Source organism: Odocoileus virginianus, chromosome 21 (genome assembly GCF_023699985.2).
Source record: "Odocoileus virginianus isolate 20LAN1187 ecotype Illinois chromosome 21, Ovbor_1.2, whole genome shotgun sequence".
Classification (NCBI taxonomy): Eukaryota; Metazoa; Chordata; class Mammalia; order Artiodactyla; family Cervidae; genus Odocoileus; species Odocoileus virginianus.
Genome location: NC_069694.1, coordinates 39,667,348 through 39,685,443, shown reverse-complemented (window position 1 = coordinate 39,685,443; position 18,096 = coordinate 39,667,348). Strand labels below are relative to the sequence as shown.

At 35.8% G+C, this 18,096-nt stretch overlaps 1 protein-coding gene across 3 annotated transcripts in view; it reads left to right on the top strand.

The window, feature by feature from the left end:
• Nucleotides 1-18,096, top strand: part of PPP3CA (protein phosphatase 3 catalytic subunit alpha) — a 309,840-nt gene that overhangs the window by 276,340 nt on the left and 15,404 nt on the right. For all 3 annotated transcript variants that reach the window (XM_020884235.2, XM_020884233.2, XM_070452186.1), the window contains exons 9-10: nucleotides 2,397-2,522; nucleotides 5,194-5,268. In XM_020884235.2, coding sequence (XP_020739894.1) covers nucleotides 2,397-2,522; nucleotides 5,194-5,268 — 201 coding nt within the window. The remainder of the gene's footprint in view (nucleotides 1-2,396; nucleotides 2,523-5,193; nucleotides 5,269-18,096) is intronic.

Genomic DNA, 18,096 nt, shown 5'->3' with positions numbered 1-18,096 from the left:
TGCAAATCACAGAAAACTATATATTCTTCCCATACTCTGCACTGATCATCCCCACCAAGATTATATTAGTTCTGAGCCACACTTTAACAGTTGCATTGCTGATGTGACAAGCATCCAGAATAGGATGTGCAGGTTGAGGGAAAGGCTCTAGAAGCTGTCTCCTGTGAGGAAAGGTCAAAGGGATTAGGAGGAATTTTCTTGAAAAAGATTATGAGGGAAATATCAAGATCTGTCCTTAGCTTTTGAGCATTTATGCCAAGAAGATGGTATGTGAAACGTTGTTGCTCATTCACTGAGTCATGTCTGGCCCTTTGTGACTCCACGGACTGCAGCACGCCAGGCTCCTCTGTCTTCCACTATCTCCCAGAGCTTGTTTTAGATTCATGTCCATTGAGTTGGTGATGCTATCTAACCATCTCATTCTCTGCTGCCTCCTTCTTCTGTTGCCCTCAATCTTTCCCAGCATCAGGGTCTTTTCCAGTGAACAGGCTTTTTGCATCAGGTGGCCAAAATACTGGAGCTTCAGCTTCAGCATCAGTCCTTCCAATGAATATTCAGGATTGGTTTCCTTTAGGATTGACTGGTTTGATCTCCTTGCAGTCCAAGGGACTCTCAAGAGTCTTCTCCAGTAACACAATTCAAAAGTATCAATTCTTCAGCACTCAAACATAAATACTATTAAGTCTGCTGAAGGATACTTTTCCTTACAGACATAGAGAGACATTGGGCATATTCATATATACATAGAATACCTGTATTTAAATTAAAGAATAAATGCAAATAGAGCTATAAGTCAAGGGCTTTGGGAATTCAGAGGAAAGACACTCATCAGAAGAAATCAGAAAAGATTTCAAAGAGGGGATAGTGTTTGAGCTGGGCACCAAGGTATGGGAAGAATTTGGAAATTCAGAGGTTCTGAGAAAACAATTGAAGTGAAAGAAAAATGTGGAGCTATGAAAGCAATGTTATGTTAAAGACATCATCAAGTAAGAAGAAAAGATGTTAGTGCAGGCATTGATGCAAAAGCTCAAACCTAGTAAACTTCCAGTAATTTTTTTAAAAAAAGAGATTTTTAAGGCCTATGTTTATGCATAGGAATCACATGCTCTAACTAATCTTTCACATATAAAGTCACCCTAAAAATTTTAAAGTAGTGAAATGATTAATTTTTCTATATTTTAAACCCCCAGACAAAGCCATGAAAAACTCATTTGACATCATCTACGATCTGTTCAGTAATTTGCCCTAAGATAATGCTAATCATGGGCTTCCGAGGTGGCTCTACGGTAAACAATCTACCTGCAATGCAGGAGCTGCAGGAGAAGCTGGTTCGAATCCTGGGTCAGGAAGATCCCCTGGAGGAGGGAATGGCAACCCCTTCCAGAATTCATGCCTAGGGAATCCCATGGACAGAGAAGCCTAGCGGGCTACAGTCCATAGCATTGCAAAGATTTGGACACAACTAAAGTGATTTAGCAGGCACACACAAATGCTAATCATGCCATCATAGAAAGTCTGTAATATGAGAGTTTAGTTCTTAATGTTTAAAGAAACAGAAGTGTACTTGTTCTGTATTTTTTCAGAAGGGAGAACTAAAATCAGTAAGTTGTAAAGCTTTTGCTTCATTGAAAGTATTCACAGAGACCTGCTCCCTCTGTGTCCTGATTGCTATAGATGAAGTTCTGAACCTGGTTAGAAGGGAGATCAGCTATGCTCTTAGCATCTCTTCAGCCGTAACATTCCATATGAGTATCAATCCAGCCTACAGACACCAGACAAACCAGAGTAAAGCAAGCAGATTTATTTTCCTATTCTTTGTGGATGGTGCATCCTTTTCAGAAGTCAAGGGAGGAGTCAGATACTAGCATATTATTTAAGGCAGAATTCAATCCAAACATTTTACTTTGTAAAGTCAAGATTGCAGTCTAATTTAAACTGTTTGTACAACTGTTGTGAGTTCTACCTGGAAAAAAAAGTGTGGTTTGAAAGCAGTAGGAATAAATTCTGTTCAGAGATTTGAGATTATTAAATTATATTGCACTAACTTACCTATGCCACTTTTATTTTTCTCATCAAATATTAAATAAGACTAAAATATTCTTGGCTGTGAAAAAGCTTGATCCAGTTCCTGGTGTTTGAGTAACTGTTTTTTCATATATATTTGCCAAATTACAATGAATTTTCATATATAGCATTTATATATTTTGCAGTTACATATCACACTGAGTGAAGATTAAATCCATAACTAGTATAAACATTCATGACAGATGAAGCTATTTGCCTTGATATTTTGGAGCTTAAGTCAATTAGTTGAATTTTCTTGATCAACTCAAGCCATGTGTAGAAGCAGAAATATATGCTTGTGAATCTAATTTCCTTCTTTTTGTTTTTTTCAGCTGCAGTATTGAAGTATGAGAACAATGTCATGAATATCAGGCAATTCAACTGTTCTCCTCATCCATATTGGCTTCCAAATTTCATGGATGTTTTCACCTGGTCCCTGCCTTTTGTTGGGGAAAAAGGTGTGTTGTGGAATCCTGGGATGTTCTTTTTTTTTTTCTTTTTCTTTAGCTATATTTAAAAAAAATTCTTTTACAGTGTTGCATTGGTTTCTGTTACAACAATGCAGATCAGCCATTATTAGACATACGTCCCCTCCCTTCCTAGCCTCCCTCCTCTCCCCTCACCCCATGTCTCCAGGTCATCACAGGGCACCAGACTGGGCTCTCTCTGCTACTCAACAACTTCTCACCAGCTATCCGTCTTACACCTGGTAGAGTATGTATGTTGATGTTACATAAAATGATATGAGAAGGAAGGAGAACACTTGTGGCTCTTTTACCATGAAATATTCAGAAAGAGAAATCCTTTGGTCTAACCAGTAAAACTCACAAGCTGCACCATAGGAGCAGTGATTTGAAAGTATGTCATTGTACATGTTATTAACATGTAATGGATGGAATTAAGGGGGAAATAAAAGAAATGAAAACTATTAGGATAATTTACATAATCTTATTAGAATAATCCAACTTTAAAAAAGTAACAGATTCGTAGTTTTGACTGGCTTCAAGCTATAATGGCTACCTTCTCTTCTTATGCCTTTGTATTATAATTCAAAAGTTCTATTTTATTTTACAAACTACCAGTCAAATTAAAAGGTTGAGATAACCATGCTTTCCTCACATTTCTGATGTTAATAATAGTCATTGTATGAAAATGATTAATGTCTACAATATTTTGAAACACAGCATGTACAATAACAAAAAAATAAAGTTCATCATGATGATGGCTTGACAGTAAAGAATCCACCTGCAGTGTAAGAGACGCAGGAGACATGGGTTGGATCCCTGGGTTTTGAAGATCCCCTGGAGGAGGAAATGGTGACCCACTCCAGTATTCTTGTCTGAAAAATCCTGTGGACAGAGGAGCCTGCCACCATAGGTGGCAAAGAGTTGGATGCAACTGAGCAACTGAGTGATGATAAATATTGTGATTATTAGATGAGAAAGATACCTATTTTAAAAGTTGTTTATTAATATGCTCCAGTTTTTCAGAAGAATTGGTCTTTTCTTTCTTTCCTTCACTCTCCCTTTATTTGTTTTTTATATTTTGACCTAAAGCACAACAAAAATTTGGGTTTTCCTCAGTGGGCGAGGAAAAGCCTGCACCCACTGAACTTGAGTTTTCCATTCAGGAGGCATGATGGTGATAGTCTGGATCATTCCTCAAGCAAAGTCTTGAGTATCACAGAGAAAGGGAAAAGGCATTGTAATAAACATAAGAGCTTGCACTTGTTTTAGAAAAATAATGTCCTATGGGGGGATTTTAGAGAAAAGCTGTGCATTTTTCTGAAATATTTGTATATTTATATTCATACATATATGTAATATATTAATATTAACATGTATCACATTCATTTTCCTACAATCCTTGTTTTTTTCTTTAAATATCCTTTAATGATTAAGCCCAAGAAGTTATGAATTGTCATCAAAGAAGTCTTCCCCTTCAACACCAAAACAAGTCAAAAGTAAATGTTAAGAGTCAGTAAATTTTAATTTTAATAGATAAATGTTCCCAGTACTACTCCATGTCACCACTTCCTTGCACCCGTCAGATCACAGCATGGACGGAAAAGCACTAAGAATCCTGACAACGACCCTTGAACACCCTTCATGTGGGTTGTTTCCATTAATTATTCAGATTTTTTGAACATCTGTAACAAAATAATATATTAATATATATGTGTACATAACTTACTTTTGATAATGAAATTGGAGCTCTGGGTTAATGTTGGCCCCACTGAAGTTTCACTCTTTAACATATATCTTTAATGCTAGAAGAACATTGATTTTAAAAATGAACTCTTGAAAAAATACTGGACAAGCTTCTTTTCACACTTATGATAGAACCCAACCTAACTTTTAAAAATGTTCAATGCAAATAGCATGTAACTTAGTATAAAGTGTTGCAGTACTAATTTCTGTGTATAATGCTTTTATACAACCCTCTTTTAATCTATTTACTCAAGTAAATTTCTTATCAGACTTATCTAAGCTTCATTTGTAAAACCTTTTTGAAAATGAAATTTAATGCTATATATATATTTCAACACACTAATTTTTTAAATTGATATTCTCAAAGCTATCTCAAATATATTAGTTCATCAATCATCAGTTTTTCTTTAACACAAACCACATTTCTATCACTAAACTGAGTTCTCTGGGGGACTAAAAAAATTTAAAAAGAAATCCAGCCAGACACGACTGAAGTGACTTAGCAGCAGCAGCAGCATTCACTTGGTCCCTATGAACCTAATGTTTGTAATCTTGTCTAAATCTAACAGCATCACTGTACAAATAAATAAAAATTAGAAAGCATTTTCTCCTTCATAGATGTATTATTCACATCCACACTTTTCTTTTGTCCACTGTCTATTGACTGATTCCTGGTCAGTGTTTCCATTAGATTTCATAGCATGAGCTGATAATTTTAATAATATAAAGTCTGCATAGAAACACAAGGCCTGATATCTTTTATGATCTGAATTTTATAAAAACTGCTATGCAGGAAATTCCATCTTCAATATAGGTTAGGATGTTACTGCCCAGCCTGCTCATTAACAATGCCAGGGTAAAATTAACATTACAGTAGATTTTTTAGACTGTTTTTCCTTTCTTTCCGTTTTCTCCTCAGTGACTGAGATGCTGGTAAACGTCCTCAACATCTGCTCAGACGATGAACTAGGATCAGAAGAAGATGGGTTTGATGGTAAGAGCCTTGAGCCTTTGTGCTAATTCAGTTTGCTGGGTAGTTACTTGGCATCTTACAGGTAACCCTAAGAATAAATTTCTAAGATTTAGATTATGTGTGAATAATATACTGTTGAGGATGAACAATGTTATTATATTTTATAGTTGCTTTGAAGAAATATAAAGAAACAAAATCCATGAGTTTTCCCATCACCTTGAAGACATAGCTGAAGCAGTAAAGTATATAACCATGTTTCAGTAGCTCACATTGCTAAATCACTTTTTTGGCTCTTTTAGTGAAGTTGTCCCTGTCAGTTATTCAAATTTTGATGTCTATGATAAAAGATAACTTACACATTGACATACTGATATTTATGTTAACTTAATATCTTTTCATATCTGTAATAATTAAGTTATTAGGTTTTTTATTATTGTTTTTTTTTTAAATACTATCTGGTATTTGGTTACCTTCAGAGAGTACACTTTCTATAAAAGACAAAAATTCTCAATGTGGATAGAGAGAAAAATTACTCTGGCTCTTACAAAAGGGCCCTAGAAGGGATGGTAATGTACAAAAATGTAGTTGGAAGAGGAAAGTGCAAGAGCAAAGTTCACTTCCATAAATGTCTAATATGTGCCTACTCTGCACAGGACACTCAGGATTCTAAAATGCATTAAAGACCTAAGAGGAAGTTGCGGTCTGATTAGAGAGACTGATGTGTAAACATAAAATATCAATAAAATAAGAACATTATCAAATAAAGGGGGATGGTGGCTGTGGAAACCAGATATTGTGACAAGTTTAAATTGATATAATTTTTTACCTTTTGGAACTGTACATGTGTAAAATGAAGCAAGAATGCAGCCTTTTCTGAGAGTTACTGTCTGAACAGCGTGGTTTAATATTTATTTGAGCTTAATACAAGTCACATCTATAAATGCAGAATACCTAACTCTTTAGGCAAAAGTAAAATAAAAGTGTATATTTACTCACATACATGCAATCTATATACTCAGGTAGATTTAAAGTGTACAATTATTTCTACCACCTCAAGGTTTTTCTCCTTCCTGTAACTTCTCTTTCTTCATTACTTGTCTCCATGTTACCACTCTTAAGTCATATATCACATTGTGAGGGAATGTACAATACAGGGAAGAAAAGAATTTTTTAAACTTTTACTAGGTTAGAATGAGCTAAAAAAATAGTTTGTAAAAACTTTCTTAAGTAAACATATTGATATATTTTAAAATATTCAGAAAACCATTGGATGTTCTGTGCTTTATCCAGATTCTGGCTGTTCCATATGTTAAAGCCACAGTTTGCCATTGTTAACTTTTCCAGGTATAGTTAGTTGGTTATATACCATATATAACTATCTATATATAGTTAGATAGTTATAATACCATCTAAGAGATATTAAATCTGCCTAATGGAAGGTTAGAAAGATATTCTTCTTCCCTCAAGAAAGAATAGTAACCTGATGGAATCTAAATCTTAAAAGTCAACAAGCATGTTGTAATAGATGCCTTTCACTATGTTTCTGTTACTCCTCAAAAAGGAAGATCAAGTAGCATTAATACAGAAGTGTTCCTCTGTTAACAAGTCTCGGTTTTAGCGAGGTTTATTGACCAATAATTATTAAGTATATAGCACATGGTGTGAAATAAGTAGACCTGCATATGATTGTAATTATATGTTAATTCACTCATTCAGTAAATATATATTGAGCACCTACTATGTGCTGCCAGATCCTAAAGCCAAAAGTACCTGCACATTTCAACAGTGCTGCTGTTTCCTGCACAGTTGAGAATCACCAAGACTGCCTCAGTGTTTACTTCACTTTAATGGGTTCCTTCACCCACTTGCTCAGTCACTTACATGAAAGGATGCATTTTGGAACTTCCTTTGCTTTAAAATAATTCCTTCTAATCAATGTGCTGTGCTTATCAGCAGTTGCTTTTAAACCTGTTCACGCCAATGACGGAAGTGCATGTCCTTTTCAGGGCACTTGGAAGAATTCTTTTCTTTCTAAGCAGACCGGTGAACTCTTACTGCCATGTTTGAATCTTGGGTCATTTCTGCAGAGAAACAGCTCCGACTTCTAAATGGGATTATTTTTTAGCTCATATCTCACAAATTTGCCATCTGAGGAAGAAAAAGGAAAACAGAAGTAAAGTTTTAATTAAAAATATGTTTAACTTAGGGTGGTATACACTTCAGAGTAAATCATCAGAAATGTTCTTTAGTGCTTTATTTAACACGACACAGAAATTATGGGTTTCCTCAAAGCTACTCAGAGAACAACTTGAGAATCTTCCCAGAACTATTTAACTCTTTTGGGGACAATAGTTTATTGAGAACATATCTTTGTGGTTTTGTTCTTTTTTTTTTTTTCTCTTTTTTGTATGATGTTATTTTCAACCTGATCAAAGTTCCATTCTCCCACCCTGCTCCTCCTTTCGGCAGCCTGCAGTGTCTGTCTCTCTCTGGGGCTGGCCCTATGCTCTATCAGGCTTCTTTCTGCACTTGTGGTTGGATCCAGAGGTGAAAGCAGGAATCAGAAGACATCAAAGGACTTAATTAAAGCTCTTCCTTAACTGGCTGCTTATTCTAAAGCAAAAGCATCTCTTGATGAGTCTTTGTCAAACCTTTCTCAATATTTTGCTTAATACCCAACATCAGCTATAAAATCCAGGGTAGTAATGGTGTCTTCCCCTGGTGGCTCAGTGGTAATGAGCCTGCCTGTTGCAATGCAGGAGAGCAGGTTTGGTTTCTGGGTCGGGAAGGTCCCCTGGAGAAGAAAAAGGCAACCCACTTCAGTATTCTTGTCTGGGAAACCCATGGACAGAGGAGCCTGGCGGGCTACAGCCCGTGGAGTTTCAGAGTAGACATGACCTCGTGACTAAACAACAGCGATGGTGCCTTTGCAGACCATGCCTCTCAGAGCACCTTATCAAGGGGACTTGTTAGTGTTTATAAAGTCTGTCACAGATAGGAATTCTCCTCACGTCCTTGCGGAGTGCTAGGTGTGGGATTCATTTTGCTTCTTTTCCTTTGGGTTTTGTCAGCTCTCTCTACCACTTGACAATGAAGGTGGCCACAGCTAATGCTTAGGTGTTAGGCATCATTCCATGTGGTTTATCTGTATTAACTCTTACCCTTTGGGCAAACAAAAACTTATAATTAACTATGACTTATGGAAATTTCCTAGGTGATTTATATTGTCCCTCATCCTCAAGACAACTTTTTGATATAGGTGCTTTGATTATGCCCAGTTTTACAGAGCTCAGGGCAGTGAGGTTAAAACCTAAGGTCAAAGAGCTAGTGAACTAATGGAGCCTGGATTCATGCCAGCGTCTACCTGTTTCTCAGACTCTTGAACTTTCCACAAGCTATGGCTATAGTGCTTGAATTTTTTTTTAACAGCATGATGAGTTTTTTTTTTTTTTTTTGCAAAACAACACTATTAGCGAAACATAATATACTTTAGTTTGTTCTGTTACATAGCCATCAAATAAAGAAATAGATTTTTTGCACAATCATTTGGCCATGAAAGTCAGAGCAAATAAAATAGTTTTGTTTTACTCCTTTAACCTTAATTCACTCCAAGAAGTTATGTGTTTGATAATGAGAAAAATTTTACTGCATATGAATAGACAAAAAGTCTCCTGGCTTGCCTAGGCTTCTGCTGGGTAGAAGTCATGTCATGAATTTCTACTCCTCAGCTTCTGCCTTACAAATAAAGGAATTTGATAGCCTGTCTAGAAAAAGATCACTGTTTTAAATTGGTCTGTGGTTCTTTTCTGTTGAAAATAAAATACAAAACTTCTGTTATCTTGTAAAGTTTTGAGGCAGTTTAATGCCAACTGAATGTCTTTTGAGGATCTGGTTTATATGTATTGGGGTCTTTGTCCTGTTTCCACTTCTGATTTTGGATGATAAAAGGATAGTCTGGTTTTAATTTGGGTTTGTTATTCCCCAGTACATGTCAGAGAAGAACGAAATCCAAGTAGATGTATCTCATTTAGTAGTTAATTTTCATTAATGAAGAAGACTAATTTCAGAGCACAGATTAGTAAGTGATCCCAAAGTGTGTGGAGTGGAGGGGGCAGAGAAGCTGACAGAAATCAAGCAATCTCCATCACAAAGCTTTCTTTACTGTTCAGTATAATAGGAAGTCTGGAATAGCATTAAAAGCCTAATGACACTTTCATGAGTTAGAAATATTTATTTGGAACTTTCTTTTTGTCTAAAATCTTAGACTCTGAGATCACTATCTTATATATATGTATATATACATATGTGTAAGCAAAGTATGTTTGAGACTATGATATGTGATAAGTCTGGCTAACAGGAAAGAACTCTGGAGGTAAAACTGAAACCCTGTAGAATAAGAAAGAAAAAATAATAAAAACTAATACGTTTCAAGCCAAGTATAGTTTCAAGCTGCCCTGGAAAGACTTAGGATTAAATTAGAATTTATGTCTCTGCTTTCATCTAAAGGAGCAAACCACATGGTGGAACTCTTATCCTTTATCCACATTTTTGCCTTATCCTAATGTTAACCACAGGCAAGTCACCGAATATGGAATCAGAGCAGTTTTTTTGCATGCCTCTACGAAACCATCTAAATTGTATACAAGAAAATTATCTTCCATCATCTGCTTTGAATTATTAGATAATTCTTCAAATCTAATATCACAGGTTCCAGAGTGTCTCCCCACTGCTTTCTGTCTAACTTTAAAAAATTATGCAGAACTTTTTAAAGTGCAAAGTTGGAAATTAGTAGGATTTATGTGCCATCTTACTGGTCCTGGAGGAATATCTCTTTAAGGACTCGGGTAAATCATTTTCTACTGAAGTTGTATTTGTTTGCCGTGATGAGTGTTTGAGATGAATGCCATCTTAAAAACGCCCTTCTGTTTTGTGTGTCTGGCAGCACATGTACTGAAAGCCATTGGCTTAGAGCTCTTCCTGTAGCTGTAATCATTGTCATTTCTGAGCAGCTCATCTCAGCATCTCACATTTCAGGTTCCCAATCTGAAAAAAAAAAAAAAGTTATGTTCTATAATAATTGGCAGTTTAGGAGAGAAAGTATTACATTTAATATGAAAAAATTTCAAAGAAATGTTTAGACATACTATCAAACAAGAGCTCTGAGGGCACAGTGGCCGTATGATTCTTGTTCTATCAACTCTTAGCATAACCTGCCATCATCTTAAAAGCTCTGCTTGAGAAAAAGCACATACTTTTTCCAAGCTTGGAAAAATGCTTGGAGAAGGAACAAAGGATGAGTTGGGTTATAATTTAGAAACTGAATAAAGTATGTCAAGGTCGAGGTGACTAGATTGGAACAATGATAGTCTTAATAATAAAAGAAAGAGGGAGCTATTCCAAAGAACTGGCCAAGGACTTAACAACTATGGAATCAGTGGGCAAAGAAAACCAAAGCAGGTTTGGATGGTTCAAACCTTGGTACCTAGGAGGATGAGAACAGTTATGGAAAAACTTCATCCATTTCAGGAGAAAGATGAGTTTAGTGTAGCAACCCCCAACCTTTATGGCACCAGAAACCTGTTTCATGGAAGACAGTTTTTCCACGGGCCAGGGATGTGTGTGTGTGTGTGTGTGGGGGGGGGGGGGTAAGGATGGTTTAAGGATGGTTTGAGTGCATTACATTTATTCTGCACTTTATTTCCATTATTATTATATCAGCTCCACCTCAGGTCATCAGGCTTGAGATCCCGAAAGTTGGGGACCCCTGGTTTAGTGACAGATGTGAGTTTGAGTAAAAGTGACATGGCTCTGGAAACATACAAGCAGGATTTGGAAATGGAGCCCTGGAAATTGGGAATGAAATTGGAACAGTTGAGTGAGGCTTTGTGTTAAAAGTCACAATTGAATCTACTCAGAGTCAAATGAGCCTCCAGAGTTACTGATGTGGAAGGAAACATCAGAAAATTGAGTACTAGTCAGGAAAATTATCCCTTCTTTATGAAACTGAAGAAAGACAAACAAATGAAATAGAGAAAAGAGTGATGAGGTAAAGACAATGAGAACCAGGATTGTGGAGCAGTTCAAGCATTCAAGCAGCAGCTGTTTAAAAATATTTGCACCAAATGCATAAAAATTACTATGAGATATAAATCTTACCAGAAAACCAGAAAATGAAATATTAGGGTGTCATTTGTCAGATAAAAGATTATTGGAAAGAGGCAAATAGCAAAATTTGTTTAATATTTATAATAGCTAAAAAAGAAAATTGAAATTATTTTTTAAAAGGCCAAATACTAAAATAAAACTCAAAGCACCTCAATTTTTATATCATGGTATATTTCTGTTTTGTTTTCTATATTATTTTTAAATTTCTGCATAAAATATTCATAGAATACCTTTTTCTGTTATTCAGTGGTAAATAAAAACATGGTCTCTGCCTTCATTGAGCTGAGAGTACAGTACAATAAGAAACCAATTTTAAACAGGTTGCTTTCACAGAGGATTTAGACGATTGGAGGAAGGAGTATAAATTGGGATAAAATACTTGATAGTTGAAGGAGGAAACATAAGGACATCTTTCTTGTTCTCTTCTACTTCTGACAAAGAAAAGAAAAACACTTTGTGTATTTTACTGTTTTAAGAAGTATGACTATGTGAGAAATCCATGTAATTTTTCCAAAAAATTACATGTCAAAGATGGATATCAGTTTATCAGTTTTAAGTTCCTGTATCTTTTTAAAAATAACAGAATTTGCATTATGTAATTGGAGAAAGGAAAGGAAGAAATCTATAAAAAGAAAGACTAGTCAATATTTTATAAAAGTCTTTGTAGTTGCTTGTCATACTTTTGTTAATTACTTTCCGGTTTATTCCTAATTTTTTTAAATTAATATTTCAGTGTGTGATTTAGAGGCTAAGTCATTTTGGTCACTATAAATGTATCCTTTTTCCATCAGGATTATGCTATAAAAAGGAAACAAATTTTATATCCAGTGTATTATTAAAACTGAAACATGTCTAAAAATGTACACAGATATTTACTAGATACTAGGGTATAAATTCCCATCTGTATATAGGGCTATTAATATTTGGGGCCTGTACTACCAAACAAGACGCCTGGGTAGCCATCATACTGTAGTCAGTATCATCAAGTCTGACTTATATGTGATTACAATAATGAAAATCTTTTTAAGTTGCCAACTTACATGATACAATAGCACAGATATTAAAGGTACTTTTTTGTCTTCTTAGTACTACATGATTTTGCACAAATGAGTTTATTAGTTGGCATAATTTTCACATTACAGAAAAGTGCAGACTTTGTGGAATCAACTAAATGCTATATACAGCTATCTCCCCATTAATGAGTAAGTGTCTTAGTTGCTCAATCATGTCCAACTCTTTGCAACCCCATAGACAGTATATAGCTTGCCAGGCTCCTCTGTCCATGGGATTCTGTAGGCAAGAATACTGGAGTGGGTTGCCATTTCCTTCTCCAGGGAATCTTCCCGACCCAGGGATTGAACCTGGGTCTCCCACATTGCAGGCAGACACTTTAACCTCTGAGCCACTGGGGAAGCACCATTTTCTTTGTACTAAAGCATTTTGTGGGTCCAGCTTCTTAATCTGAAGATTGCACTTAGAATAATTACTAATTGATTGAACAATGGCAGAGTTGTTATAGGTCCAAGGCCTGTAAAACATTCTCTTTATAGTTGTTTGATCTCAAGTGGCATGTTTAAAGGCTATATGAAAAGGTTTAATAAGTGCTCAGAAAAATCTAAAGTTTAAAAATATTTTTCTATCAGGGTAGTCTATTTTTTGCTCTCCTAAAAATCAATTTTCCCCCCTTCATCTTTACTCTTAGCTTATGAGAAGCTATGACATTTCATCCAGTTTTTCTCAGAATTTTTAAAGAACAGAAATCTTGATTTTATTTGGTCACCCATCTTTGTGGAATGGTCTTTTTTTTTTTTTTTTTTTTGACTCAAAACAAAGCCATTAGCATCCTGGCTTCTCCTATTCTTCCCTAGTGAACTAACATCATCTGCAGTCCATCCTGGTCCAACCAGGTATAGCCTTGTTGGCACAAAACCCAACTGAGGCCCCAACTAGGCAATTTGATATTAATGAAGATCACACAGTCAGCCTTTTAATTTACAGTGAGAAATGTAACTGTTAGAAGCACTGGACTGTTCACCTCTGCACAAGCATTTACTTCTTAATATAAAGAGAAAACATTTTTGAGTATCATGTATCAAAGCTCTGTTTAAGTGCTTCAGCAGGTAGCATGGTACCTGGCACTAGTCTAAATGCATTCTTCCAGCATTTAACATGTATGCTCAATTAGGTTTTTAATAAATACATTTTTCAACTATTATATCCTCATCCATATTCAGAATAATCCTTGATAGGTTAAACATCCAGGCATTATGAGTGTTTCTTCTATAGACAATATATCTCCATTATTAGCTTGACACTTGTAATTTTATCTTATTTTGCTTTTATTTTCATTGTCAGTTTATAAAATTGATGCATGTCTGTCATGATAAAGAATTCAATCCAAAATGGCATTTCACATGCTACTAGTTTCTACTTTGGTGAATATAAATAAACTGAAATGTCCTCTGTAAGGCATAGGCTGAATATGTGAGAGTTTCTCAAAAAATCAACCAAGCTTCCTCATCTACTCTAAAGTCTAATTTTTACCCAAGTTATAATTATGCTTATAGCCAATTTCTGCAGCTATACCAAGGAATCATTGAACAGATGGAACACAGTGTCTCAGAGAACAAAAGTCCATGGAATCAAATTAACACTTGGAAATGAAAGTAGCTTTTAACTATGTATTTAAGATAACCAAATAATGACAGTTATTTGACATTTAGGAGCAGTCTGTACATTTTTAAGGCTTCCGATCCAAAGAGTCCAGTTATGTTTTATGACAGAGAAGTAAGAATAAATAGTCTAGGCTGTGCTAGCCTTTTTGAAAATCTACGACACAGGAAAGTCTTTTTATTTTAAAAAATATATATTTTCAAGGATCCTCTGGCACTTTCAAAATGACATGTAAGACAGACTAGCCCTATGCCAAATATCACACCATTGTAGGGCCCATTACATGCTGAGATTTTAGTTGAGCTAAAAAGCATATGGAAGAAATTCAGAATATGTGGTTTGGAGTGGTTTGGAATGAGTAGTCATTATGTCCCAATTTTATCACCTATAGATATGTAATATAGTATTGTTAGAATCAAAATTAGAAAGGTATTCCAAATACTTTAGGTTATAGTCCTCAAAAAGATCAATTTTTACAGAGATTTTTTAATTTGTTATCTTGAAGGTGTTTTTCTCCAATAGAATAACCTACATAAACATACACACAGCTATTATGTGAGGGGTAACACCTCCCATCTCATTGAACTAGGTTTAACCAGTACTGACCCTAAATGGATCAGCAATACAGGATTCTCCAATTAGGGCTGGTCATGGAGATCTTCCAACAGCTATCGCCTCTAGAAATTGGGTGATATAATTCTTGATAGAGCAGTTATCTTCATGCCAGAGTATCTGGACTGCTGGGATTACCCAAAGGGATTTCAAGATTAGTAAGGGAATCCATTTTTACATCCTCAGCCTACATGTGTCTTCATTCCTAAAGACAATCAGCCTGGGACCTCATCTGAGCTTGCATCAGATGCAAGGCTCACTGCAGTCTTTCCTTTCCCACCTCCTCATTCATTCTCAGTTGCTTTTCTCTTATTTTAACAGAAAAAGGCATGGGCCTCCCTAGATAGTCACTGTGAACACTGCCCAGAGTACTAAAACAAAGAGACAATGGAAAAACTCAGTGCCTAGCAAGTCTCCTTAATCAAGACAGTGTAACTGCTCTTTCATCCTTATCACTAAGGGATACATTCAATCAAATTATGTTTCTATGTTTTTTTGAAATATTCATAAACATTTATCATATACTTGTGCTACTGGGTACAGTTATGTGCTACTAATTATTGTGATTTTGATTACACAAGAAGTTATAAGACTTAGGGCCTCATTGTCTCAGGAAATTTTTAAAAATAAATTTAAAATTTTAAGCATATTTTTTGGAAGAAAAGTATAATGTGATAAAATAGTGTATATAATATACTAAAATCAGGAAAATTGAAATGGAAATGCAATTTCAAAGAAAAAAGGGCCAACATAAGAATTTTTTTCTTTGAAAGGATGATGATAGGATGAAATTGCTATGTTATTTATATACCACTGATTTAAAAAAAAAAATAGTATTGTCAGTTCATTTTAAAATGGCAATGTTTACAACATTATATATCCCACATAATTATTTAAACTTGGTAGGGAGAATAATATTCTTTGGGGGATAGTCTTTTGTAGATGCATAAGTAAAAAAAGGTAAGGACTGCATCATTGTAGCCAGTCCATCAGAGTGGACAGTTTCTCAGTGCTTATAATATTGCCCCTAATTCCCAGGACTCAAGTGCCTAGTGATGTAGAAAAATGTAGTGAAGTGCTTGTCACACTTACCACAGCCGAGGGCAAAACTGGGTAAATGTTTAAGTAACTTCTGTACGGCATCACTGTGTTGAATATAGAATCTCAGGACTTGTTATTGTTAAACCTGTTCAGAGAAAGAAAAGACAAGAAAATAAGTTTTAGGCACATGGTTTGGCTCCAAGCCTCATGGGGGCCAATTCGGAAAATGTGTTCTCCCATAAAAGATGGTCTATAGGCTTATGATTTCATCATCATTTGTCAAGAGCTATAGAGACCAATTATGCAAAGTTTTTAGAGGCTTCTGAAGACATATTCTGTCTTTGCATGGTATCATATTTCTAAATTGCTGATTTTCGATGGAAACCTTTTGTCTTAAATGTAGCACAACAAAAGATCTTATTATCTCAGCACCTTAGGCTTTGTTCCATCAATAACCTTTATTCAAATTCAGTAACTTCCCTATGTGTCAAAAAATAAAATCTGGAGACATGTCTAAACTCTACTTAAAAGTAATGAATCATAATAAAATTTTACTTTCCAGTGGCATAGGTTTCTTACAGAGAGGGACTTCATTGTCCTTTAACAAATTTGAAAAAGTGAGTTTTCTATATTATTTTCTGATTTTGAATTAAAAGATTTAAGATATTTGAAGCCTATCAGCAAGAATATAGTTCTTAAATATATCTTTCTTCTGAAAAAGTGTGAGATGTTAGTATATATACACTCCTTTTAATATAATGTATTGCATTTAAAGACATGTGCAATGGATACACTTGTTAAAAGTCCTTTAAAGAAAGAAGCCTAAATAATAAAACATTTGATGCCAGTGTAAAAATGAAGTGGAATTGTCCCAGTACTTTCTCCATTAAATATTAAGCACTCAGTTTTTTGAGAACAGCTTTTTTACCTTCTAATAATATGAAAATATTCCTATTTTATAAGATATTTAAGTGTAAAACTTTTATGTAGCTCATCATTTTCACTTCTTACAGTTTCAAAAAGGTATCAGAAGCAATTAGATTCTGTTGAATTGGGCTTATACAATAAAATCTTACCAGTCCAGATTCCCCCCGGAGCTGGTTGAAGAGCAGGGGTGAATGTCACGGCACTGAGGACTTTTCTCCCTGACCTCCTTTGTCGAGATCATGCATCCTTCATAACACGAAGAAAGGGAGGGATGGAGAAACTCCTGTTCTTAAAACTGCTCTCTCCCTTTTCTCTCAAAAGCAAGCTTCTTCCAGATAAAATGGCGTGTTGTTATTTTTTTTCACATTTTATTATGAAATGTTTCAGATATAAAGGAATGTTGAAAGAATTATATAGTCCTGTCTCTGTCACTTACTTTTTACAATTAACATTTGAGTATATTTGCTTTGTCACATCTCTATCTCTCTATCCAGCCATCAGTCTATCTTTTCCTTTCTTTCTTTCTTTCTTTGGAAAAGGGGTGGGTAAGTGCAAAGTATGTTCTCTATACCTCTATGATGAGTATGAAAAGTGAAATGAAAGTGTTTGTTGCTTAGTCATGTCCAACTCTTTGGAACACCTTGAACTGTAGCCCACCAGGCTCCTCGGTCCATGGATTTCTTCAGGCAAGAATACTAGAGTGGGTTGCCATTCCCTTCACTGGGGGATCTACCTGACCGAAGGACTGAACCCAGGTCTCCTGCATTGCAGCAGGTTCTTTACCTTCTGAGCCACCGGGGCTTATATCTGAATGTTTTCTTTGTTCCTAGCACTATGCTAAAGCCTTTACAGTTTAGCCCCAGGCATGCCCTGCTGCTCTTGCCACCCTACCCACACCCCAGTGTACCCAAACTCCATGCGTGCCAGACTTCTCACCCATCATCTGAACAGTACATGGATCCTTGCAGCTTCCACGTGTTTGAAAACTCTTCCTTCTATGGAGACTTTTCCCTCCTCTTAACTCTTACTCATCCTTCAGGATCCTTCAACTGTCCCCATTTGGGTGAACATTTTTCTCCAGACAATTAACACCTACTTCCAGTGGTAAATGTTTAACAACCCATCACTGCAGAAAGAAAATGGCCCTCGTTTGTAGGACTTGCAGATTTTATTGGTATAGATTCTCTTCCCTACCGCTGGTTTCAAGCTACCGACAGGAAGGTAGGTAGTGAACACGGAGTTTCAGAAGAGACGTGCTCAGCGTGCCCTGCAGCTGGCAGCTGCGCTCCCCACTCCACGGCCTCTTCCTGTCTTAGCCTTGTCACTGTGTGCTGTTAGTGATCGGCTGACCTCCTAAAGCAGAGACCATGCTTCACGCCTATTTCTGTTGCTAGCTGTTAGTTCACGGCAGGCTACAGAATAAAAAAGGAT